Source organism: Dermochelys coriacea, chromosome 2, assembly GCF_009764565.3.
Source record: "Dermochelys coriacea isolate rDerCor1 chromosome 2, rDerCor1.pri.v4, whole genome shotgun sequence".
In the NCBI taxonomy this organism is placed as follows: domain Eukaryota; kingdom Metazoa; phylum Chordata; order Testudines; family Dermochelyidae; genus Dermochelys; species Dermochelys coriacea.
The window spans coordinates 80,882,702-80,909,463 of NC_050069.1; the positions used below are offsets into that span (position 1 = coordinate 80,882,702).

At 42.3% G+C, this 26,762-nt stretch overlaps 1 protein-coding gene across 2 annotated transcripts; it reads left to right on the top strand.

Moving 5' to 3' along the window:
- Positions 1–273: 273 nt before the first annotated feature.
- AQP4 (aquaporin 4) lies at positions 274–18,080 on the top strand. 2 transcript variants are annotated; one of them, XM_038392127.2, is made up of 5 exons: positions 274–415; positions 11,258–11,672; positions 12,518–12,682; positions 13,088–13,168; positions 16,006–18,080. In XM_038392127.2, the coding sequence occupies exons 1-5, from the start codon at positions 384–386 to the stop codon at positions 16,279–16,281; spliced, it is 969 nt and encodes a 322-aa protein (XP_038248055.1). In that variant the 5' UTR covers positions 274–383; the 3' UTR covers positions 16,282–18,080. The 2 variants fall into 2 exon arrangements, with proteins under 2 accessions (XP_038248055.1, XP_038248056.1); XM_038392128.2 differs by lacking the exon at positions 274–415 and adding an exon at positions 998–1,168.
- Positions 18,081–26,762: the final 8,682 nt, after the last annotated feature.

Sequence of the window (26,762 nt, forward strand, 5' to 3'; positions counted from 1 at the left end):
TCACCACCTAACAAATGCATAATTTTGTTTCCAATTTTTTCTTCATTCCAATTACTGTAAAGCCTCTGCTGCAATGGAAGGTGTAGTTTCTGCTGCTGTTTGTTTCCTACTCTCATTTATAAGATGCAGCAAACCAGATGCATTATATAAATATTTCCAACGATGGCAGGTTCCAAACAGTGTCTAAAAGGATGATCAGGTAAGGGGAAATTATTTAGAGTTCAAATATAACTTAGTGACTTGCCACATGGTTCCAAATCTTTCCACCCCTCCACTCCAAAAACCCAATCAGACAAGTAGCAGTAATCTGACTCCCAGTGCACTCAGGGCTGTGCGCTTGGCTCTTAGACCTCTGTCTTTACTGCACACCACCCAGGGAAGGAATGAGTGGCAGACCAGCAGCAAGAAGCTGGGGGTAAGTGTCTTGTTCTTACTAGGGAGCTAAGCCTGAGTTTGTTCGGTGGACTTGAGATGTTTAGAAATTGCAAAGGTAGCCCGGGCAGGCATGGGTGGTATGGGGAGGGGAGGGGGTTTGTTCCTGATCTTTTGTAATCAGATGTATTTATTAGAGAGTATTCTGACTGTATTTTTCTGCCACTTTTAGAGCAAGGAAGGAAGTGTGAAGAGGAGAAGGGGGGGGGGGGAATATAGATCTTCTCCCGAGCCAATGCACTCAGCACCTCCCAGCCCGACCCCAAGCCCAAGCGAGCGCTCACCCAGGGGTTTCCCCGGCAAGGGCTGGCTGTCCAGCGCGACTTGAAAGAAACTAGCAGGAGCCGGCACAAGCCGTTCAGAGCAACAAACCCCGTTTAGTTCTGGGGCCGGGCTGGGCCCCGTCCAGCGCTGGGGGCGCGAGTTGCAGCCCAGGGCCAATCGGCCGCCCCACGGAGCGCCGAGGGGGCTGCAGCGCCGAGAGGGTTAAATTTCTCGGCGCGCCTGTTGCCCGTGTGACCGCAAGGCAGCTGCGGCTCGGGGGGGGGGGGGGGCTGCCTCGTCTGCCCTCCCCAGGGTCCTGCGCCCAGGAGCCTCGCCGCCGCCCCAGCCCCAGCCCCAGCCCCACCTCCTCCTCCCCGCTCTCCGAAGCGCAACACACGAGCGGCGCCTTTAACACCCTTCCCCGACCATCCCCGCGGGCCCGGGGCTGCTGCACTGGCCTTCCCGCTCGCTTGTGAGTTGCGCTCTTGGTGGGTTTTGTTTTCCGCTCCCTGGGCGGCCGGTGGTTGGTTTCCAGAGCAAGGCGGGGGCGGGGAGGGCTATTCGTTGCATGATCTTGGCCGGGAAGGTTTTTGGTTGCAGTGGGATGAAGCTGCCCTAGTAACTGGGTTAGCCGGTCCCTGCCTGGTCGAGGGGTGGGTGTTTTGTCTGTGCGCTGAAACACTAAACACTAAACCACGCGGGGCTGCAAAGTGGTCACGAAAAGGTCAGCGGCGTTGCATTGCCTTCCGCCTGTTTGGACAGGGTCCGAAAAAACACCTTTGTGTGTAAAAACAACCAGGAGTCCGGTGGCACCTTAAAGGCTAACAGATTTATCGGCGCATAAGCTTTCGTGGCTAAACCACCGCTTCTTCAGATGCACAGCTATCCCCTGATACTTTTCAGAGTAGCAGCCCTGTTAGTCTGTATCCGCAAAAAGAACAGGAGGACTTGTGGCACCTTAGAGACTAACACATTTATTTGGGCATAAGCTTTCGTGAGCTACAGCTCACTTCATCGGATGAAGTGAGCTGTAGCTCACGAAAGCTTATGCCCAAATAAATGTGTTAGTCTCTAAGGTGCCACAAGTCCTCCTGTTCTTTTTCTCCTGATACTTGACACTTTGTATGTAAAGTGCTTTAGGAGCACTTAGGAGCTGCCTCTTAAATACACCGGTCGGTATTTTAGGGTACAGGGCTTGTTGCAGAAAGTCGCTGCCCTTTGTGGCTGTCTTTCAGATTTTGCTTCTGAATAACCCGACGAGATTTATATAGTATTTTTAAGCAAAAGTGATGTATGTTCTTTAAAATTCCCCTTCTGCTGTTTTAGGACCAGAGTTCTAATCATCCACATTTTCTGCAGCTTTAGTTTAACATGTGACGTGAAAACACCGTGGACATTTTGCACCTGAAATACAGTATTTATTATTACTCTCTTTTGTGTGTACAGATAAGGCTTCTGCTTGTCTGCTCTCTGCGCTCTTAACGTGGAAAATTATGGCTTGGGATCCTGAGTCAGGTGCCGGGGAACAGTATTGCTGCAAGTACTATGGTGGGATTGGGCCAGCAGGGGGTGGGCTATCTTCAGGGCAGCACTCATCCATTTTTCCCCTCCTCCAGAAAGGAAATGGCTAGAGGAGAGGATTTCATTCACTGTCCCTGGGTTTCTCAAGCCAGGGAGCCACAACCACCCTCCTTTTCTTTATGTTCTGAAACTGTTTTTCGCTTGTAATATGGGGTCACTGTTAGGCCTGCCAACTTTCTAATCACACAAAAGGGAACACCTCTGCCCTGTGTCTTCTCTGAAGCCCCGGCCCTGCCCACTCCATTTCCCCCCCACCCCGTCACTCACTCTTCCCCACCTTCACTCACTTTCACTGGGCTGGGACAGGGGGTTGGGGTGCGGCAGGGGATGTGGGCTCTGGACTGGGGGTGCAGGCTCTGGGGTGAGGCCAGAGATGAGGGGTTTGGGGTGCAGCAGAGGGCTCTGGGCTGGGGCAGAGGGTTGGGGTGTATAGGGGATGAGGGCTCCAGCTGGGGGTGGGGCTGGGGATGAGGGGTTTGGGGTGCAGGAGGAGACGCCGGGCGTTCCCGTCGAAAACCAGATGCCTGGCAACTCTAGTCACTGCCTAGAAAAGATTCATAGATACTAAAGTCAGAAGGGACCATTCTGATCATCTAGTCCGACCTCCTGCACAACGCAGGCCACAGAATCTCACGCACCCACTCCTACGAAAAACCTCACCTATGTCTGAGCTATTGAAGTCCTCAAATCGTGGTTTAAAGACTTCAAGGAGCAGAGAAGCCTCCCTCAAGTGACCCATGCCCCATGCTACAGAGGAAGGCGAAAAACCTCCAGGGCCTCTTCCAATCTGCCCTGGAGGAAAATTCCTTCCCGACCCCAAATATGGCGATCAGCTAAATCCTGAGCATATGGGCAAGATTCACCAGCCAGATTGAGAAGCACTGCACTGGATGTTTCCATCCAACCAAGCCACAGGTTTGGTTTGGCTCATAAGTTATAGGTTATTTTCTCCTGAAGAACTACAATACATGTGTGTTTCTTGCAAAATTGGGTTGAGTTACATTTTGAAACCAAAACAAAATTGGTGAGAAAAGCCTAGGACAGCATGCACTTGCCTTGCTACAACAGCTGACTGTCACACAAATTGTATGCGGGGTAGTTGTAGACGTGTCTGGCCCAGGATATTAGAAAGACAAGATGGATGCAGTAATATCTTTTATTGGCCTAACTTCTGTGGCAAGAGAGGCAAGCTTTCAAGCCATCCAGAGCTCTTCTTAGACATCCAAGTGTTATGTCTGTTTGAACTGCAGGCAGCTGTGCCATAGAGGGCTGAGAGTGCTCCAGCTTGCTATAGAGGTGACTGTTAAAATATTTGTGAGATTCACAAAACATTGAAACAAGTGACACGTGGAGTGTTGTTTGTAGTAATCCTGCATTCGCTTTGTTTGCTCTGCTCACTTTTAATCACTGACATAATTTTAGTTAGAAAAGGATGAATTTTTAAAATTTAAGTGAACTTTCTTAGTGCAGTCTTTATTAGTAGTATTGCTTATAGTAATGCTTAGAGACTGTAATTCAGTTTGGGGTCCTATTTCACTAGGTAGGTATATAGTAAGAGACAGTCCATGCGCCCAAAGAGCTAACACTGTAAATAGACAAGGCAGGCAAAGGACATGAGGGAAAACTGAGGCATGAAAGTGAAATGACTTGCCTATGGTCACACAGCAGATCAGTGGCAGAGTGAGAAATAGAACTGATGTCTCTCGACTCCCAGTCCACTGCACTACCCTTTAGGCCATAATGTCAATCTTCTTATCAATCACAGTTCACATTTCAGTGTCATAGCTACACTGGCACATCCATGCCCATAGGATGTTAAAAAAGAGAGGTATGTGATGGCCGTCATGCTCGCTGAGACACCCAGGTCCTCCAGAGCAAAAAAGCATGAGCAGCTCCAGCATTAGAAAAGAGTTACAGCTCTGTAACTAAGGGCTGTAACAACTCATATCCTCTGTGGATCAGCACAGAGGGGGACAGTAACACACTCATTAGTGGCTTACATGTGCATAAACAAAGCAAACACCTAAGATAATACTTGTAAAAATATAGATGAAACAATACAGGGCTACTGTGTTTTTCCACAAAGCTTAACAGGATGGAAATTCACCTTCTCTTGATAAACAAAGCCTGACTATTCATTTGTGTAATGCCTTAATATAATACTTGGCTCTTAAATAGCACTTTACATTTTCAAGACCTTAACACTCTGACCTGGATTGCCAATTTGCAATCTGCCCTTTGTAAGGAGCAACCTGTTGTTGCACTGACCCTGGAGCAGCCTAGGAGAGACTGTGGTCTGGTCTACACTACGAGTTAGGTCCAGGTAAGGCAACTATATCCATCTGATTATGTCAGTTGTCTACTCCAGCCGATGTAAGTGCCCTACTACACCGACATAATAACTCCACCTCCACGAGAGGCATAGGGCTTATGTTGGTGCAGTTAGGGTGATGCAGTGTCTGTGTAGACACTGCATTAATGTCTGCGTAGACACTGCATTACAGTGTTGGCTGTCATTCTTGTCAATTTCACAGCTCTTGACTGGAGCCCTGAAATTGACAAGAAAGGCAGGTAGGTTCCCTCCTGAGAACCTTGTGCCCGGCTCACAGCTGATGCTGTCACCCCGGAGTAGGTGGAGGGCTCCAGCTATAAACCCAGCTACCGCCCAGGCTCTCAGCTACCCACCTGCCACAGAGCTAACTGCTGAAGCCTGGGCTCCCGTCTCCCCATTCATCACCAGGAGCCTGGCTGCCACCTGGGCTCCCCACTCCCTGACAGGAGCTTGGCAACTGCCTGTACTCCCTGCGGGGACTCCCTGCTCAGAGCCTGGGCTGCTGCTTGGCTCCCAGCAGAGAGCAAGGAGACAGGAGCCCACGGGGCAGTTGGGCTCTGGATGGAGAGCTCTGCAGGAAGCTGAAAGCCCAAACTCTCAGCCTCCTCTCAGAGGAAGCGCTGAAGGTGAGCAAGAGCACCATCAACAGTGTAAACATGAAAAACCACAGTAATTACTGTGGTGGCTGTAAATTGATCTAACATAGGTGTACTTAATTTTGCAGACATGCCCTGTGATTCCCCGAATTAGTCTCCCTTCTGGTCTCTCCACAGCTCCCGGGAGGGAGTAAACTGCACCAGGTTGATTCCTAGATTTATAGATTTCAAGGCCAGAAGGGACCAGTGTGATTATCTAGTCTGACTTCCCATATAACACAGGCCATAGATCTTTCCCAAAAGAATTCCTAGAGCAGATCTTTTAGAAAAACATCAAATCTTGATTTTAAAATTGTTAGTGATGAAGAATCCACCATGTGCTTAGTAAATTGTTCCACTGGTTAATTACTCTCACAGTTAAAAATGTGTTCCTTATTTCCAATCCTAATTTTAGTTTCAATTTCCAGCCATTGGATTGTGTTATATCTTAGTCTGCTAGAATGAAGAGCCCATAATTAAATATTTGTTCCCTATATAGACACTTATAGACTGTAATCAAGTCACCCTTTACCCTTCTCGTTGTTAAGCTAGATAGATCGAACTCCTTGAGTCTGTCTGTATAAGGCGTGTTCTTTCATCATTCTCATGGCTTGTCTCTGAACTCTCTCTAATTTATCAACATCCTTCTTGAATTGTGGACACCAGAAGTTACTCCTGAGGGCATTCTGTGCCAAAAAATTTAAAATTCTGCACACAATATTTTAAAATTCTGCAAATTTTATTTGTCAAGAAATAAGTGTGGAGGCTCCAGCATGGCAGTGAGGAACACAGGCCACTGACTACACAGAGGTAGGAGATCACCCTGTGCCTCCTCTCCCCCAGACATAGACTTGGCGATAAAGTTGCACCCGACCCTGACATAGTGCAAGACCAGGACCGTCCCAGAAACACCCCAGGGCCCTGCCCCTCCATGCCAAGCACACTAGGCAGACAGGCCCAACCCAGCAGGATCCAAGTATGGAGGGACTTAGTGTAGGGAGATCCAGGTGTGGGTGATAGGGTTCTGTGTGGGCAGGGTGGTGGGGCGTCTGGGTGCAAGGGAGATCTGGATGAACAGGGGCTCATTGGGCGTGGGCGTGTCTGGATGCAGACAAAATGGGACTCCGCTGGGGGGTCCAGGTGAAGGTGATTGGGGCTTAGCGGGGGGGTCTGGGTGTGGAGGGCTCAGCGGGGGAGTCCAGGTGCTGGCTTTGTGGGGTGCAGGTCCAGGTGCTGGCTTGGTGGAATTCAGTGGAGTGGGAGTCTGGGTGCGGGGGAAGGGTGACTAGATAGCAAGTATAAAAAATTGGGAAGGGGTAGGAGGTAATAGGTGCCTATATAAGAAAAAGCCTCCAAAATCGGGACTGTCCCTATAAAATTGGGACATCTGGTCACCCTATGCAGGGGGCTAGTCAGGGTGGTCAGGTGCAGGTGGGTGGAGCTTGTTGTGGTGCGGGTTCGAGTGCAGGGGGCAGTCTGGGTGCAGGAGTGGGGTCCAGATGCAGGGAGGTCAGGCTTGGCGGAGGGGTCTGGGTTCAGGGGGCTCCGGATGCAAAGAGAGGCTTGTTGGGGTGTGGGTTTGGGTTCAATGGAGTCAGTGGGGGGGGGGGGTTCTGGGTGCAGGGCATGAGGCTTGGCAGGGCAATCTGGGTATGAGGTGAATCTGGATGCATGGGAGTTGGGCAGATGGGGGAGCAGCTCCCTGTACAGTGACCCCTCCCCCCCACAGCTGAGGAGCGATGGGGGCAAGAAGTGGCGGGGGAGGGAGAGCAGCGCTTCCTGCAGCTAGAGAGGTTTCTGGAGGTGGGTCTGACCCAGCCCTGGCTGCTTCTTGCAGAGGAAGAAGAAGTCCCATCCTTCCCAATCCAGCCAGGTTACTAGCTGAGCCTGGTACAGGGTAGGAGCCAGTGACCAGGACGTCCCTAACCTGTCCCCCATCCCCAGTGATTACCACTCCACTGGCTGCTCCAGGCTCCCAAAATAATGCACCCACGCTGCTGGGGAGCGGCGCATGGCCGCTCTTGTGGCTTCCCTTTGTTTCCCTGTCAGAAAGTCATTTTTTCTGCGGGGAAGCAAAGAAATCTGTGGGGGAGATGAACTCTGTGCACGCGCAGTGACACAAATTTCCCCCAGGAGTAAGAACTGAACACAGTATTCCTGCTGCAATTGCACCAGTGCCAAATATAGAGGTAAAATAAGCTCTCTTCTCCTACTCAGGATTCCCCTGTTTATGCATCCAAGGGTTACATTAGGCCTTTTGGCCATAGCATCACACTAGAAGCTCATGTTCAGCTGATTATCCACCATGACCACAAAATCATTTTCAGTCACTAGTTCCCAGGATAAAGTCCCCTATCTTGTAAGTATGGTCTACTGTCTTTGTTCCTAGATGTATGTATTTACACTTAGCCATATTAAAATGCATACTCTTTGCTTGAGTCCAGTTTACCAAGTGACCTGTCCTCTTCATTATTTACCACTCCCCCAATGTTTGTGTTATCTGCAAACCTGACACCTCATATGCTCTCTGATGTGCTAGTGTAGCTCTGCCAACAGGTACATTTGCCAAGGCTCTGCCCCTTTCTGCCTACTTGTGCAGGGGTGGGGAAATGAAGAGCCTGCTGCCCCTGCATGCTGGAAGCAATAGTACAACACACTGGTGCAAGGGAATAAGGAAGCACTTCAGGCCCCTTTACATTCCACCAGCATATAGGATGGGCCACAGTGTCCTCTGTCAGGCAGGAACATGTTTTTATTTTAATTTTACAGAGGAGGAAAATTAAACACAGAGTGGTTGTGATTTGGCCACATCGCACAATGACTTGAGAGTAAATCCAAGGTGAAGATTAGGAGTTCCTGTCCCATGCACAATGCACTAGACTTGGCTGTTGCCAGGAAGGTAGTATTTGGTTGGATTTGTGTTAGAGTTAGGCCAGCAGTAGAGGGTGGGTTTAAGTGACAATCTGGTTTAGGGTTCAAATTCAGTGTCAATTTCATAAGCTGTGTTTGTGAACATTTGGCCATTTTGAATGATAGAAATGTTGCAGGATTAGCTGTTGTTGCATGATTTCCACAGTCTTAGTGTGACTAGGTACATTCCTTGGTACTACTATACCCCAACCCAAGAAATAGCGAACGGAGAGGAGAACAGCAGCAAATATGGGTCCTCCAAGCTTGCCTAGAGAGGAGTCTTCGGAACAGCTGTTTTGGAAACCACAGGGACCAGGTACTCCAAGGGCTAGAGGGGTCTGAAACAGGCCCTAGTGGCCCCGATAAAAGGAACTGCAAGGGCCTTAGCAGTTCAGTTCCTGGCTGGGAGCAGAGGGGAAAGGAAGGGTGCTCCTCTCTGGCCACAGGAGCTTGTGGGATAGCCAAAGATTTTTTCTGGCAGTATTTTGTAGAGCTGGATTTTCAGGGAGAGAGAGTACCTAAGAACCTTTACCTTGGGATAAGGGTGAAGTTAAAATGCCTGGTGGGAAGAGGCCTAGGGAAGAAGCAGCAACTGATTGACTCAAGCAGTGTGTGGTTGCTGTGTGTAGGGTCCCTGACCTGGGTTGGAACCCAGAGTAATGGGCAGGCCTGCATTCCCCCACAAGCCACAGGTAACATGGCATAAACCCCAAGAAGGGGACAGAGTTTTTTTGGGAGCCTGAACAAGGGGCTGAACTTAAAGGACCCAGAGCCACTGCTGAAGACCCTACCAAGGGCAAAAAGATTGTTTATTTATTGGGCTCTTTAATACCCTGGGAGGAGTTCACTGGGACTTTGTGACTTGGACAGATGGCCAAACCACTGAACACCCACAAAAGTCAGTCTGCAGGAAGAACGTGGGGTGAGAGAAGATGCATCCAGCCCCACGGAGGTGCTCAAGAAATGAATTTGTCACACTGTGGTTGAAATCTTGTGAAAACAATCTCGTCTGGGTCAAAAAAAGAAAAATTTTGTCCCATTCTTGTTCAGGCCCTCTAGGTGCTGGTTCATATTTAGGTATCCAGCATTTTAAAGGGGTTTAAGGTTCCAGTTTAGCTTCATCTCTTCATCTGCTTCATCTTCATTGCTTCCGTGGGGGGCTGTCCCAGGGAAATGTAGCAGTAAATAGTTAAAGGAAAGCAGAAGGTGGCTGCTACTTATAAGGTCCCTGGGTTGGGACTTGGAGTAGTGGGCATGCCTGGGTCCATTCTCCCCCCTACCCGCCCCACACACACACAGGCCACAGGTGGAGTGGCCAATTCCCTGAAGAAGGGGAGATTAAACTGGCCCAGGGAAGGAGCTGAAGGCCTAGAAAGAGGGGCAGTATTTGTGGGACTTCTGACACAACACATACACACCCCAAAGGGGACTGAACTGTAAAGAGTGACCCAGCTGAGACAATAGGTGAAGAATCTCCAAGGAGGAAGCCCTGAGGGCACTGCTCCATACCAGAGCAAGGACAATTTAAGACTGAGCCCAGGGAGGGCTGCAGGAACAGACCAACTGTGGGTACTTGATAGGCCCTATTGGACTTGTACTCCAGAAGGGATCTGTTTGTTGTTTCACAACAACAGAGGGCTGAGTCACTGAAATCTGCCTAAGAAGTTAGGCAGATCACCTGGTCACCACAAGCAGAGCAATGCAGAGGGAGTGCAGGTGTAGACACACTCTCAGCCAGTACGGGTGCTCACATGAAGTGAGTGGGCCCTGCCACACCTCCTCTGAGAGCATCAAAACTGCGCTGCTGAGAAATTCATGGTCATGTGTGCCTCTGATGCTTATGAAGATACATAATGCATTCTTTCAAGTGGAAGTGTTGTTGGGTATGTACTATGGCTCAGTTACCTTAGGTAACTGGTAATTAAATTCCTCCATCCTTCCACTTGAAATTCTGCTCTGAGTTGTAGCAGTTCTACATTTTTATTTTCCTTTGTTTAAATTAAAAAAAGAAAGAAAATCCTGTTTGCATTCCTTGGAAACTCATAAAAAGCTCCTTTTTTGGTTTATTCTCAATTTATTTATACTACAAATAACTCTTCTTCAGTAACCCACTTTCATAGGCCTCTGGGCAGCGAACAAAAATGTAACTCATCATGAAGGCAGAGTAGCCTACCTAGTAAATATCTGTGCTGGTGCACAAATGAAACCAAGGAACTTCTTTCTCCTCCCACCCACAGCTCTCCACACTACTTATACAATAAATATTACTACATCTCACTCCTCATCCTACAAACATAGCCCAAAAGAAATAGAATGTTTGATTCAGGGAACAGAATTTAGGATTTCTTGTATTCTCCTGGTTGTATTCATTTTACCCAATGTCCAGCCTGAAGAAACTGTTTCTTATTGACAAAATAATATTTCAAAAAGAGGCTCTCTTATAAACGCTTCTAGGGCAACTTCCAAAATGGGAAATTATGATTTTGATTGGGCTCTTGGCTTTTTATTAAAATATTGTATATGTGCTGGTAAAGCACAAATTTGCATAGAAAGGGAAGCTCTCCATAGAATAAACACAAGGGATAAAGGGACCACTAAAGTTAATGGGGTTTTACAGTATGCAAGTTCAGTGCAGGTTTCAGAGTAGCAGCCGTGTTAGTCTGTATCCACAAAAAGAAAAGGAGTACTTGTGGCACCTTAGAGACTAACAAATTTATTTGAGCATAAGCTTTTGTGAGCTACAGCTCACTTCATCAGCTGCATGCAAGTTCAATACAGACTTTGGTGACTTTTTATTTTTAAAAAACTATAGGCTTCTTTACCTGAAACTCCATCTGTTCAGAGAGACTTTCCTTATCAAACACAATGACTAGTTGCCCTGTGTCCTTTAAACTGCAGTATACTAAGAACAGGACTTCCTGAGCATGAGTGATGTTTGTTTATGAGGTCAATCTCTCTCGCAATGCACATCTTTATTATTAGCCCCACCATAGAGTGCCCAGTGTTGCTGCTATCCCCAGAAGGTCAGCCAGATAATAACCCTCTGCAGCAAAATCTAAGGCTGACTTGGTGAATTCTGATGCAGATTTGTTTTCTTTTTCAGTAAGTGTGGACGTCTGTGTAAGTGTGAGACCATCATGGTGGCATTTAAAGGCGTCTGGACTCAGCCTTTCTGGAAAGCTGTTTCAGCAGAATTTTTGGCCATGCTAATTTTTGTCCTCCTCAGCCTTGGCTCTACAATCAACTGGGGTGGATCTGAAAAGCCTCTGCCTGTAGACATGGTCCTTATCGCTCTCTGCTTTGGACTGAGCATTGCAACCATGGTGCAGTGCTTTGGACACATCAGTGGTGGCCATATTAACCCTGCTGTGACTGTTGCTATGGTCTGCACGAGGAAGATCAGCCTTGCCAAGTCTGTCTTCTATATTGTTGCCCAATGCCTGGGTGCAATAGTGGGGGCAGGAATTCTTTACCTTGTCACACCCCCAAGTTTGGTGGGAGGCTTGGGAGTTACTACGGTAACAACTTTTGCTCCTACTCTTAAAGTAGAATAACTTTTTAGTGTCAGATTTAAACCCAGAAAGTAGAAGTGATGGTTTAAGTGCATTGCTGGTTTATTTACAACTCCTATATGTGTCTTAGATCTCTCATTAGAATGGGTTTATGCTAAGCAATATTTACAGCCATTCTTTTACAGAAGATTTCTCTTCTAGAATTCCCCAAAATCTGGTAACAGCAGGTAATGCTAATCTACATTCACAGGTTAAATATATATGCATGAAATACAATTTCAAGAAGAATTCTGAAATTAATTCTATGCCACTATGATGGTGATTGAAAAAACATCAATTTAAAATGACACACTTCTGAAATAGATTGTGCCTTAGATTTCCACTGTGCTCTAAACTAATAAGGAATGCCATCAGTTAGCCCTGTTGCAGGACTTATTAAAAATGCACTTGAGCCACACGCTGCTTAATTTTTAATTGAAATTTCAATTAATTAAGTCAGGGCTAATTAATTAATTTATAATTGAATCGTAAATTATAGCGCTCCCAAGAAAAAAAGTTGTGCAAGTTTAACTGCAGCATTTGCAAATTCAAGATATAATAAATGCAGTCTGGCTTTGAAGTTCTACATTAAAATCCAGTAAGAACTTTGTCAGTCCATCAGTAATTTTCCATGGCTGTCAAAAAAAAAAAAAAAGGTAAAAAAATGAATCCATACCTTTCCAAAGTACAGTGCCATTTCATCACTGTGCATGACTCAACATTTTCAATCATAAAACAATTAATATTTGTAGTAGCTTTTTGAACTGCAGACTCACCTTTGCTTCATCTTCTGTCGTTGTTTCTTTTTCCAGGTACATGGAGATCTTTCCGCTGGCCATGGACTCCTGGTGGAGTTGATAATTACATTCCAGCTGGTTTTTACTATTTTTGCCAGCTGTGATTCAAAACGAAACGATGTCACTGGTTCAGTGGCTTTAGCAATTGGATTTTCTGTTGCAATTGGACATTTATTTGCTGTAAGTTAATGACTTCTGTTTAAATAATAGAGCCTTTCTTCCACTGTCCCTACTCCTGAACTAGATGGGAGCTCCAGGAGCCTTTAGAGCTGTAATTCTTTAATAGCCTTTTGGGGATCCATTGCAAAGCCCATTGAGGTCAATGAGAGGCTTTCTATTGATAGGGTATTGGATCAGGTTTTTATCTGTCTATGTATATGTTAATTTTGTTAATTCTGTCACTAGAAGGGTGATCTGTAGAATGATAATACGGTCTGATACTACTGTAGCTTGTAGGAATACAAAATCAGAGTTGGCTCGAAGTGGTTTGTGTGACAGTACTGCATTCCAGCAAATGGCGATAGTAAATGGTTGAATAATAATGTTCTAATAATAGCAATAGTTAACATTTTATTTTTACTATAGATCAACTACACTGGTGCCAGTATGAACCCTGCTCGATCATTTGGACCTGCAGTTATCATGGGGAAATGGGAAAACCACTGGGTAACCGCTTTTATGCTTCATTTATAGTAGCAATGACCAGCTACCAAATTATATTTTTTTCATAATGTTCCATAAAGACAATCACTGAGAAAGATGGTCACTGACCTGCCACAAGCTTTACCATATTTATCTATTCTTTGCCTAAAGTACAGGTCTTAAAGTTGTACTCTGTCTGTCCTGTGTGGGATGAATTATAATTGCCTATTGTGTATTTGGAGGTTGGGTTTTTGAGGAGGCTGCAAGCATGGAGAGAGAATCAGGACATGTTAAAAACAAAAAACGCAATGAGATCAAAATAATTTTTGTTATTGGAAAGAAAGATGCTTTGAGCTTGATTGCAAACCCCTCAGTCAAGCTGGGGAGTAGCTACTCAGGTAATCCATTGGCTTCACATTTTCTAAATGCTTCTTAAAAAAAGGAGGCCAGATATGCAACATGAGAACTTCTCCATTTTGATCTGGCATTAGTAGGCATACATGAATAACTGCTCACCAATGTGAGATAACAGGATCAGAATCTGGTCTTGTAAAAGTAAAACCTGCTTTGATGAGCAAACATCAGCCCAACTAAGAGTACGTGTGTGGGAGGCTGTTTTGATTAACAGATTTTGCAGTGCTAATGATGCAATAGTTTATTAAAGCATTCTGGATAAAATAATTATTAAAAACAAATTATCTTATGATAGGCAGGAGGGGTAATGTCTTACTTTCCCCTAATTAAAGTCATGACAAGCATTTTTAGAGACACTTCCAATATTATTTTTAAGAGGGCCACATCCTGTCATGTTTATCTATATTTCCTAATTTGAAACAATGGGCCCAACTTATTTCCCCTGCAGTTCATAGCAAAACTTTCATTGCCTTCAACTGGAATAGGATCAGGCCCATAAGCTCTGATCCTACAAACACTTACAACATGCGTAACTTTTCCCCCATTAGTCAACTTACTGAAATGGATTTACTATTACCACCAAATGGTTTATTCAGATTTTAAAACTACTGTAATAATTCACAAGATTAATTAATCATCCAAAGCCATCTAATATGCAACCAAAAGTGTAAATATATGTATAGTATTTATTGTAGCAACAGCCCAGGGGAAGCAGAACTGCTGTCCTAGTTGCTTGAAAGATCTCTTCTGCTCCTGAAATAAGAGAGAGTCACCTGCCCTTAGCAAAGGCAGGTGAGACCTATAACAGAACATGGCTAACTAGTATTGCAGGACTATTGGGAATTATGTTGAAGCAAATTGGCATACCATGCATTTGTGTGCAAATAGGATAATTAGAAGTCCAATTGCCTCTTCTGGGTGAACAGAAATCAGGTATGCAGAGCTGTCTGCAATTTCAGAGACCAGGTTTGGATTCTTTTGAAAATGTGGTCCTAAAAATAGAAGTAGAAATATTTGTTTATGCACTCTGATTTGTTTTCTGCATTTATACACAAGACAATGAGATGTTGGTGAGGAAAAGAAAGTTTTCAATCAATAAAGGGTTTTATTTTCTTTGTGCCCTCTTGCAAGCAAGGCAAATATAAACATGTCTTTAAGTGACCAAAAAAAACAAACACAAGGACATTTAGAGGAAGCCTTATGACAGACTATATATCAACTAAACTCCCTAACAACTGCTTTCACTTTGCAGTAAGGGGCTTGACTCTCCACTGCCTTGCTTGCACAGTCACTGACACCTGTGCAAAGCGAATACCAAATGCTACCACCACAGAATAGTGGCATTTGACCCTCATTTTGCACAGGTATCAATGACTGTGCAAGGGACAATTCCTTTTCTCCAGAGGGAATTTATTGCTGGGCTTGGCTTGGCCCAAGATGCTTTCAGCATTTCCAACCTGCCTGATAAAGAGTTTGAATTTTTGCCATGCTGGGAAAAATCAAAAATTTAAGCCAGATCTCTTCTGCCCCCCAAAGAGAAAAATAGCATACGCGATTGGGGTGGAGGTGGGGAGGGTGGGAGCATGCCCAACATACACATAGGTAGGCACAACTACACCAAGAAGCCCACCAATGGCACTGTTTCCAAGGCCACCAATGCCATCTACCCAGTAGTCCCCCGGACCAAAACTTAAGTTGGGGACCAATGAGGCTGGGTGTCTGCCTGTAGTGAAGCATAGGGAGGCTGAGGAATACTGTACAGAGGTGGTTGGGGACCTCAAGGGGAGGGAAATGTGTGCTCAAGATGAAGTATTTTCTCTGTGTCCCGTGTTTGTCATATTATCCTGGCCTGTCTCATCAGAAAATGAGGGAACGCCATACCAACATTCCTGTAAAACCACTCAGTGTCCTCTCTGCACCATGTTGTTGTGGTGCATGGTAGTTCCACTCAGGATGGCTAGTCAGAGTTTCACATATATTATTCTCCTCTCCAGAAAAAGGAGAGAGAGACTGAGAACATGTGAAGGACATACAATCCCTCTGTGATAATCACATGGAGCCCACTGAAATCAGTGGGAGTCTTTCCATTGCCACTGACTTTCTATGTGACTTTAGGCAAGTCACTTAATCTCCCTGTGCTTCAGATTTCCCTTCTACAAAACTGGGATGATAGCGCTTATATCTCATAAGCGTGTTGTGAGGACAAATTCATCAGAGTTTATGAAATGTTCAGATACTATGGTGTTATAGGCCACAGGAGTACCTAGACAGGCACAGCCTCATAGCTCAGAGCATGTCCACTTCTGAGCACAAGAGGTTGGTTAAGCTCTCTACTCAAGGGTCTTTTGTGGACTGTCATCCATTTAAAGTCTTCACTAAACTGCTTTTCTCTGAAACATTTTCCTTTCCATCATGTACCCTTGTGGGGTTTCTTCCCTCTCTTGTAGGTCTATTGGGTTGGACCAATAATAGGAGCAGTCCTTGCAGGTGCCCTTTATGAGTATGTATATTGCCCAGATACTGAGTTCAAGCGACATTTTAAAGATGTCTTCGGTAAGGCCTCCCATCAGTCTAAAGGGAAATACGTGGAGGTGGATGATAGCAGGAGCCAGATAGAGACTGACGACTTGATCCTGAAGCCTGGCATGGTTCATGTGATTGACATTGAGAGTGAAGACAAGAAGGGGAGTGATCCAACCAATGAGGTGCTATCTTCTGTATGACTAGCAAGGAGCACTGAAAGCAGAGAACGGCCTACTAGAATGTTCACAGATATCTTTCCACCCATTAAAGAGACAGATCTACTGTAAACCAGACACCTGCAATATCTGAAACTGTATGGAGATGACAGCAGCTATGTAGTTCTTCACCAAGCTATACACCTGCTCAGTTTGATTAGAAATTTACTGTATTTAAGACTCCCCATAGATTATTCCAAATTCAGAATTGTCCTTTTTTAGGAGAGAACATCCGCAAAGTCAATTTGAAAGAGCTGATAGCATTTCCTTTTTAATAAGGCCATCAATAGCAAGATGGAATTAGAGATGTTTAACATTCAGATTGACAGTTAAGACTTATCTGCAAATGCCTATAGCACACAGACGTATTTATCAGATTATTCTTCTGACACTTAATTGGCTGTTGTCAACCCTGATTAGAATGTCTTATCCGTTAAGTGTTCTTTGTAAGGTTCAGTGACAATAATGCCAAAGTACAGCATGAAAGAGATTTTTCCAAATTTAGGGTAGTATTTTTTGTTCTTATATATCCTATCATTATTTCTTTACAAATTCTGAAAAACTATATATTTATAGGCAAAAATTGGTTTCTGTCAGTCATCCTACTAATTTTCATCCATTACATATCCATGTTCTGGTGTAAAAAATACTGCCTTCTTCCCGTTCCCCACAACTAAAAATAATGAAGCCAAAGGCTCTAATCTAATGCAATAATGCTGCAAAACCTTTAAATGTATTGTATGCAGGTTAGTATAGTTGTCCATCTGGTGAAACATTCTCTTGAGGTTCAGCTGACCATTTAGTATTAGCTGACTATAGGTCATACAGGGAACCTGAAGGTCCACATGTTACTCAGTAACTCAAGCAAAAGTAAATAAATGTTCAGGTATCAGAAGAAAGGAAGGCGTTATCTGTTTTCAGTGCACTTATTCAAACAAATGTCACTGTGCTAATTTATATAACTAAACATTTAAATTACTTACCCACTTCGCTTACAATCTTATTTTTATTTATTAGCAAAATAAAGGTGGATTTTTAAAAAACTTTTAACTATATTGAAGCACTGACTGGAACATATTTATAATAACAGGTTATATTGATATGACTGCTTTTGGTTTTGACATTTTTTTGCAAACTGGTCTCTAGTTAGTTGAACAGCATCAATGATTGTGGCACTGTTCATATAATCTTATTCTGTCATGTCTGTGGCAAAGTTTTCTCTGTTAATTAAATTTGACAGTAAGAAATGCAAGAATGTGATAATTTTTAGAGAAACAGGGAAAGGGATGCCCCAATGATATTACATGCAGAAATGCTTAAGCAACCAATCCTTCTTGTATAGAAGTGTTTCAACAGATTTAGCTAACCCAACATAAAATCTTTATAGATTCTTTTTAACTGGCTCATGGCTTTGTTCCTAATTAGTTGCTATGGAGTTTGTTTGTTTTTGGGGGTTTTTTTGTGATTTTTGCAATATGCCATTACAGTGCTTGTTGGAATACCATTTTCTGTCACCCTAGTTGTATAGGTTGTATCTAAAACTTGAAATAGGTTCATGATTATTTAACTACAGTACAAAAACAAGGTTGTGGATTGTATGTAATAGACTTGTCAGTCCTTTGATTTACAATATGTGCAAGTGTGTAACTCATTAAAATGAGTAAGGGGTGTGTGTGTATGTATATATAGTACTGGGATAACAGACCACTGCTAGGATCAAATCTCTGCATCATTGCATAAGGGCATGTCTATAACCAACTTATTTCAACCAGTAGTCTAGGCATTATCGTGTTATATTCATTTTCCTGATCTCTTCCTCTCTTTGATAGTTTTTATCTCTGTAAGAAAGGGGAATGTTTTTCATGAATTGTGTATATCTGATACAACTGCTGCATCAAAATTCAAAAATACAAACATAAATAAGAACATGCAAGACAATTTCAAATTGTATTGATGAATGTTGTCATGTGCGAAGGATGAAATCCATCTCTGTGCAGAGATCAGTGCAAGACTGCTACATATGCTTACCAGAGGGATTTTGCTAAACATTTAATAAATGCATTATTTCAACACGCTAACTAAAAGGGACAAGTTGTACAACATTTGTGGACTGTTGGATAGAGTTTGTTTCTTGCATTTCAATATTTTAAGAAGCACGGTATCTAGTGACTCATCACTTGTGACGTTTGTACAGCCTCATGTTCTTTAAATACAAGGCTGTGGTTTTTGCACTCAGTGGCTCGTCTAGACAAAAGGAATGAAACTTGTAGCTTCCTAACCCATCTACAGTCAGATTCTGTGGCTGAGGTGAGCATAAAACCAGCCAAGTCAATTCAGAGACTTTTTTTTCCTTGTAACACTCTTTATTAATGAAGCGTGGCAAACACTCAGAGCCAGTCCCAGGAGAGCTCCACACACAAACGATAAGACACAGAATGTTCAACAAAGAAGTGAAAAAAAGAGGCAGCCAAAACAAATAGGACAAACTGATAAAGAATATTGCCACTTGCTCTCTATAGACTTAGGAAGGAAGGGGGCAGAAAGTGAGATACAATGGGTCTGCTCTTCCTCCATTTGAATTGGAGTCATTAAGAAGTTTGCCATTGACTACAATGGAAACAGGATCAAGGCCTAAGTATGTTTTCATTGAGTACCTTCTTAGGGCTTGCTCCTGTTCTCTGATACACAATGCACTTTACTGTCTGTCTTTTAAAATCAGAGGTCAAGAGAGAGCCGTTAGGTATGCTGTTTCATTTTGAAAGTAGATGCATTGGATTTGAGGTTTATGACCCAACCCTAAAATAAACTCCAGCCATACTCTTTATCATCTGTTCTTCAGCACCACAAGGAGAGAGCACCATTTATCCAAGCCACAGTTTGATCTCTATAAAAAATTGGTTTAGTCTGACTTATTGATTTTGATGTTGCTTCTAAATTGTTTTATGGTGGTATCATTAACATACAATATTTGAGTTAAACAATATAGGCTTATATGATCTTTTTAACTGCTTGTATGTGTTTTGCCTTACTTAATTTTTAAAATATATTTATTTGTATTTTAATATTCTTTCATGTTCACTTATGCGCTACATTTTGTCAGCTATAGGTTTGTTGCAGCTGTAACCAATGTAACCAATGACCTATTAAGTGATATGTGGGAGGTTTAAAGCTTAAAACTTATTTTGTTTATGATCGCAGATGGTCACTGCAATAAATACACCGAGTGTGTCATCATAATCCCAGAAACTAGAAATGGAGAAGACTTCTTGTATCCCCTCTGTCAGTATAGGATTGTTTCTTACAGTAGAGGCACATCATGACTAGTGTGTTCAAAATATTTATTTTTAATTACTGTAAATCATAAGAAAAAGATGAATGTTAAAGGTGGGGTGAACTTAAGCAAATACTTTTAGTTTGCAAATACCTTAAGTAGTCTATCACCCAAACGATTACTGATCTCAGCAAAAAATGTGATTCCTGAAGCATCTGATATATTGTAATTCTTACCCCATTGAAGTACTAGAAGCTGTATCATTGACTACAATGGGAGTAGGAATAGTCTCGTATCACATGCTGTGCTAAAATATGGTATATATGTTAGTACACAAACTTTCTGCAATATATTTTGTTTCTGGTTATCAGTACTCTGCTCAGCAGTTAAGTTAAAAACATCCTTTAAAATAATCCTACATATTTCCATTTTTTAAATGTTTGGTTACAAAGATGTAACATTTGTGCTTTGCAGTGTTTAGTCTGCAGCTTATGAAAATGTATGCCAGATATTCTACACTCGACAATGTTGACTATATAAGAGAAATTACAATCTGGATATTTTATTCTAAGATCAGAGATGCAAATTAGTTATCAAATTTATATAACTCACCATCAAGGTGTGTGCATCTGAGTTGTGCAAGGACTCATTAAATAAACATGCATGAAAATATACACTCAAGTATTTATTATTCTCTTGTATGAACCAAGTTATAATTGCACTGTAATTCAGGATAAATTGTGTAAAACAAACTGAATATCAGGATGTTTCCACAAAGTTATGTATTATTGAAACATTAGTCACCACAATATTAAAGCTAATATAATAGTATTTTAAACTTCCAATGTGTAACATTTGGAATAATCTACTTAAATATATGCTTGTCTGGTGCATTTCCCTTGCATTGCTGTATCTCAGAATGTTGAGCTATTGTAAATAAATTTTGTCTATTTAAAAAATATATTTGGTCACTGGAAAATATTTTAAAACTATAGCTAAAGTACATAATAATACAAACAAACAGCAGGTGTCTGAAACCTTCTTCAAATGAACAAATTTGTGCTGTAAAGAATGAATGACTCTGTGAGAGAGAGCATCTCCCATCAGTGAACAGAGGGATATGTTTCTGGAAAGACTCCATAAGTTTACTGACACAAGCTAAACAAATTGAGGCAAGGGGTTAAACTGGTTTAAGTGCATTGGTATCAGGAGTTTGCACCCATTTAGGTAGATCAATTTAAAATTGAGTTAGAGTAGTTCCACTTTTCTTGTAGAGCCAAGGGATAACATTTTTTCAAATTTTTATTTGTCAAAAGTGACATGGGCTCTTAAGTGCCTAAGTCGGATTGTCTATCTTTCCATGAGATGAAAGCTCTAAGTGCCTCTGAAAATGAGAACTTGGCTCATAAGTCACATACGCACTTTTGAGATTTTAATCAAGACTTTGGAAGATGATTGGTAAACTTGCTGAGGAGCTAACAGAAAGGCCAGCAAATGTGGAAAGTGTGTCAGATCAACTGCGACTGTATCCTCATCGATGGTAATACAGGGCAGTCTACTGATAAAAATTACCTCATTTCCTCAACATCAAAATGTTTCTCAAAGTCAACTTCCTCATAATCAAACTTTCTTTTAGACTCTTATCAAGAGTAGATTGTAGAGTGTTTCATGTATTTTAACCCCTCTTAACTTTTATCGGTCTGAAAGGACTATTTTGGTTATTAATGCTTTTTCTTTCTTATTTTTTCTTTTTTGTCCTTTAGCAATTAGAAAAACAATTGATACAAGTACAAAGACTGTAAAAATAACCTCACTTAAAATCACAAGGTACTTTTGAATGGAGAAACAAATCTGTTGTTATTAATCTCTAACCTTTTCATTTGTGAGAGAAAAAAACAGGCACCTTCTATAGTGCTCACTATTCCACTCATAGCAAACATGGTTCATAATCTGTATCCTGTAGGTAGCTGCCTGTCAAACTTTTCATCTCCAATTCTCTTTTGGCTCTGAATGCCCAAAAAAGCTATGCAATTCATCTTCTTTTTAGAAGATGATATCGGTATAAAGTATAATAGGCTTGTGTGTGTGAATGTACAACTGGACATATCTGCAGGACTTAATCTTTTCCATGCTTCCACCATCATAAAAGGAAATGGTATAGTAGTACAGTATCTTAAGGTGCTAGAACCTTGACATGTTCCTCTCTGTGTTGCTGAAGTACATTTTTTCCTTTAAGAAGTCATGTAGACTTTTTTTCACTTGACCCATTTAAAGGCAATGTGGTTGTTTACTGTGTTTTAGAACTTGAGGTTCTAGCACTGTAAAGAACTGTACTGGTCTCCCAATATTAGGCAACTGGGGAGTGTTCCCTTTTATATCATGATTAAATCTAGCTATTCTATACAGTGTATGCTATGTTGTGTCAATTGATTATTTGCTTTGTAACAGAGTCTCATTAGTTAACATCAGGTCAGGCTGACTCAGCATTCCTTTGTTTTTGTGTTGTGTTGTGTTTTTTAATGCATGAGCCTTTGTAATTCTGATGATGAGTCTATTCTATTCAGGTTCTCATACCACTCCCATCTCCATGGTATGTGTGAGCCTAGCTACTTAACAAGGATCTCTTCAGATTGACATGCTGCCATGTTATTTATTCTATGCAAATAATTTCTAATAGAATGGGCTTGCCAATGATCGGTGGCCAAATTCTTCAACTTCAGTGAATCTATGTTAATTTAAACCAGCTGAAGATCTGGCCCTGGTGATTTTAGAATGTGGATAGAATCAGCAATGGCCCAGAGGTCCAATAATACATTTTGAAAAGACAAATGTGTTTCAGTGGCTTTGATTTGACAATTTAAAAATTGAGAAATCCAGTACAGCACTATGCTGTCCCTGTGCCTTCTTAGCGTATACCCAGGAATATATAGTAAGATAAAGACTAACATGCAGTGATTAAACATGACAGAGTAAGGACAAAATGAACTCCAAAGACCAGGCAGATGTACAGAGATGTTTGGCTGTGCTGTTGTTTGCCCAGTGGTGTTGCTCCAGAGAAACAGCTGCACGGCATCTTCTCAGAGCTGACTCAGACCAGCTGCGGTGGGTGGGTTGCACACAATCAAACACAAATGTTTCAAATGCAGTCCCCCCCCCCCTTTCCACAGCTGTCCAGAGCAGTTCAAGCCTACAGGGGGAGGGCATACATTGCTAGGGCACAATGCAGAAGCTGCTGTAGCCTTGAGAGTAATGTGAGTATAATGCTGTGTGTCTTACAACCTTTTATCTTTGAAAAATCCTAGAAAATAAAACATAGGCAGTCTTAATATAGAAGGTCAGAGAGTCCCTCTGGATCTGTCCGCCATCCAGGTCACTCTTAGAGCTATTCTTGAAACTTTATTTCATAGATTAATTACACTGAGTGTAAATAACTTCCATCTAATTTCATTTAATACCACTTTCCTTTATCCTTGGATACAAACTTATAGCATCTAAGGCTTTCAATATAACACCTATTGCTATTTTCCCTGAGTGCTGGAGAAAAGGCCAGAGCAAAATTATCTTTTTCTTTCTCCAGTCAGAGGAGCATGGTCTTCTGTATACGTAAGACTTTTTCCCTCTTACATATCTATGTTCTTTTCTGTACATCACAACTTTTATTTTCTATACCATCTTTCCTATATGCTGCATCCTGAAATGCTTTTCAGACTTAAATAGCACAATTAGTTTACAGTTTATCACAGTGATGTCTCTTACCCTCCTTATTCAGCCAGGAATATGGATTGAGGATGCTTTAACTTTTTTTAATGACTAATATTCTCCTGTTGCAATATCTGTTTACATCCTTTGCTATATGTTCTCCATTTCTACATCTTTCCTCCAGAGAGAGACGTTCTTTCTATGAGGTTGGAGCAGAGCTTAGCATTTAACAATGAAGTTGCAAATGCCTGAGTTTCTGATAGAAACTTCTGAGCTTTGTTTTTGATTTTGTTGATAATTTTCCATATTAATAATCATGACACCATGAGATTCACTACCAGCTGGACTGAAATTCTGCCTTTAAGTTCCTGGATTCCTTGACTTTTGTGAAGCAGATCGGAAATTGTGTGGAAGCATGATGTAAAAATGGAGGGCTTTTTAATTTAAAACAAACATGAAAGCAGAATAATAAAGTCCTGCATTGGTTTTTATACTAAAATCAATTTAGTGTATGTTGTCCCCAACATCATAGACAGAGTCAAGCAGGGGCAAACTGAAGGTTTTAGCAGTGGTGTAGGGTATAGTGGGGACTTTTGACATCTGAGAGAGCATGGGAGACATTTGAGATAAGCACAGTCATTTTGTATCCCTAGATGTTTCTTCTAAAATGAACATCAGAGAAATAGCTAACATGAAACTCCTGTCTTTAGGTTTCAGAGTTTACAACCCGTTGAGAAGAATAGGGCAGTTCACACCTCCCTAAGTTATTGTTTTAGACTGTCTGCAGATGAATGAAAATAACACTGCATTTGTTAACCTGGAATATGTGAACCAAACGTAAACTTAACATGAGGGCTTTTTTAAATAAAGCCTAGATTCTGGAGTCAATTTTGTAGCAAGGGGTGGATTCCATGACCTATTTCTCTGCCATAGAAATGCAGAATTCTTAGGGCACTAATAATAATTGGTTTGTATTTATGTAGTATTGGTTGTGTAATAGAGTTGAATTCAGAGTTGTTGGCCTGCCAGGCCCCAGAAAGGACAAGGACATGTTGTACGAGGACCTTAATAAAGTAGGGACTTCTAGATAGAAGATCACTCTCTACTAAATACTTGAAGTCTGATGTTTTTCTGTCCATGATCTCTTAACACGTACTACACTGTTCACCAGAGAATCTGAAAGCACCTTGGAAACACTGAATCCCACAGCTCTGTTGTGAAGTAGCTAAGTGCTATGTTGTTTTATAGCTGGCTAAACTTGAGGTACAAGGGAGGTTGTGATCTGATCAACGTGTCCCAATAAGTTAGTAATAGACCTTGAATGGAAATAAAATCTAGGTATAACTCTTGTTCAGGGCAACAATAAATCAGCCCCAAAAGGATTGCTTTTACTCCTAAATTCCCTTTTGAGTCTCTCTGGCAGCATCACCCCCCATAAAAATATAATGCAAATAACAATGAGAACGTTGTTCATCTCCATTTTTATAACAACACGACCAGAATTATTCAAAATGTATCAAGTGTTGATGATGCACATGGTGAGGGTGGGTGCCTAACAGAAGTGTATGTGCCAGGCCCCACAGCCTGTGAGGCAGGTATTTTTCCCCAACTAACTCACTAGCAAACTGGATGGCACAGTCATCATGAAAGCCTATTTCAAGAGTATCGTGATTATTGTGGAACCCCACTCCACATAGCAGCAGCAGCAGCGGGAAGGGATACCCTAATTGTTCAGGGGATGGGCCTCTCCATTCACCCAGAGCCCTGGTTGGTTAGAGAACTGGTAGAAAATCCCACCCCTGCTGTCTGCTGTCAGCTCTTCCATTGGAGGGTGGGGATGCCACTGGAGAAAAGATTTAATGGGCTGTTGTGGAGGGTCTATCGTGCTGCAGGCACACAGTGTTAGCTCAGAGCTGGGAGACGGGCCTAGGAAGCAGCTAGAATTCATGAGTACTATGAGCTTGCATTACATTCAAGATTCAGTCACCATCAAAAGGAACAGGGGTGACCTGACTGGTGAGTGTGGTGGGGCACTTTGGACTGTGTGTTTGCTAATGGCATTTGAGTTATCTTTGAAGTATTGGCTCATTAGACTAATAATGCCAGACCCAGCTATTCAGAACTGATGAGTTAGACTCCCCCGAAATCATACAATTGGCTTTAAGGTCATGAGATTTTTTTTAAAAATAATAAATAAATGTTGGTTTCTTTTTATTTACCTTCTGGATTTTGAACCTGTGTGCAGTGAAGTCATAGTTTTACAATTTCCTCTGCAATCATGAGGGCTGAAAACTCAGGTGACCCCCTGTATCTGGGGTTTGAGAAATATGCCTTCTGTTGTGAGACTGGTGGTAAAATCACAGGTGTTGGCAATACTGTCTTATTTGCATTACCTCTCCCTTTCAGTGACACTGGGGTTCTGTGATAAAGGTGCTGAACTAAAGAGGTATGCATTGGAATGATTCCTGGGCAAAATGCTGTCACCCCAAAGGCGGTAGGAGGGTTCTTCACCCCAAGGCCCGGGCGGAAGTTTGGTAAAACCTAGTGGAGAGGGGAGCCCTCACCATAATTACAGTTGGTCAAAACTTCCTCCCAGGTTGCCATATACTAGATTTTTGCCCCCCTGTTAAGTATGGTAAGGTAGTTGGGAGAAACCTATAGATACCAAAAGTCTCTACAGATTTCTTGCATAGACCCTGTCTGGCCTTGAAGTTCTCTTTGATGAGTCCAAATAACTGGAGTAACAGTGTTAGAGTTGCTATATATTGTAGTGTTGCTTGTTCACCAAACCCAGTGTTCCATCAAAATATTTTCCATGTCATCTACAAAGCTTTTGTCAAAATACAGTTACAAGTGTAGCCTGGTGGGGAAGGTGTTTGTGCTGCTAATTAGCAAGTTTTGAGTTGAAGGTGAGCTCATGGTCTCACGGGCAGATATAATTTGTTCTAATCTCTTTGGGGAATGAGCTATCATCTCTGCAAAAGTCTAGGATCTAAATCTAGGATTTATGATGACCATTCATATCAATACACTGTAACAGATTAATTTTCTGTTGCAAGGAAAATACTGTTCAGAAAAATATATTAAAATTACAAGTCTGAAATGTACTATAGTCCTAATTAATGGTATTAAGGTTGGCCAATTTAAATGTGCTCAGTAAAAAAGCTAAGCCCTTTGATGTACTTTTAAATCTAGAGATCAGATTGTCTGGTTCCAGAAATGTGCATATACTTAGCATATTTGCTCTCGAAAACTGGGAACATGAGCATTCAGATGCATTCTTAGGAACCTACAGAGTTGTCAGTGGGCATGCTTTTCTGATCAGTGTGCACACTTGTGGTAAATATCCATGCAAGTCCAAATACATTGTGTGCGCTTTTAAACATTTTCCCTTTATACACACTATTGTGGCGAGCACTTCTGCCCTAGCTGGGATAACAATTAAAAGAGCCAGCATACCATACTGTATAATGGCAGCTGAAACTAAGCTGTGTTG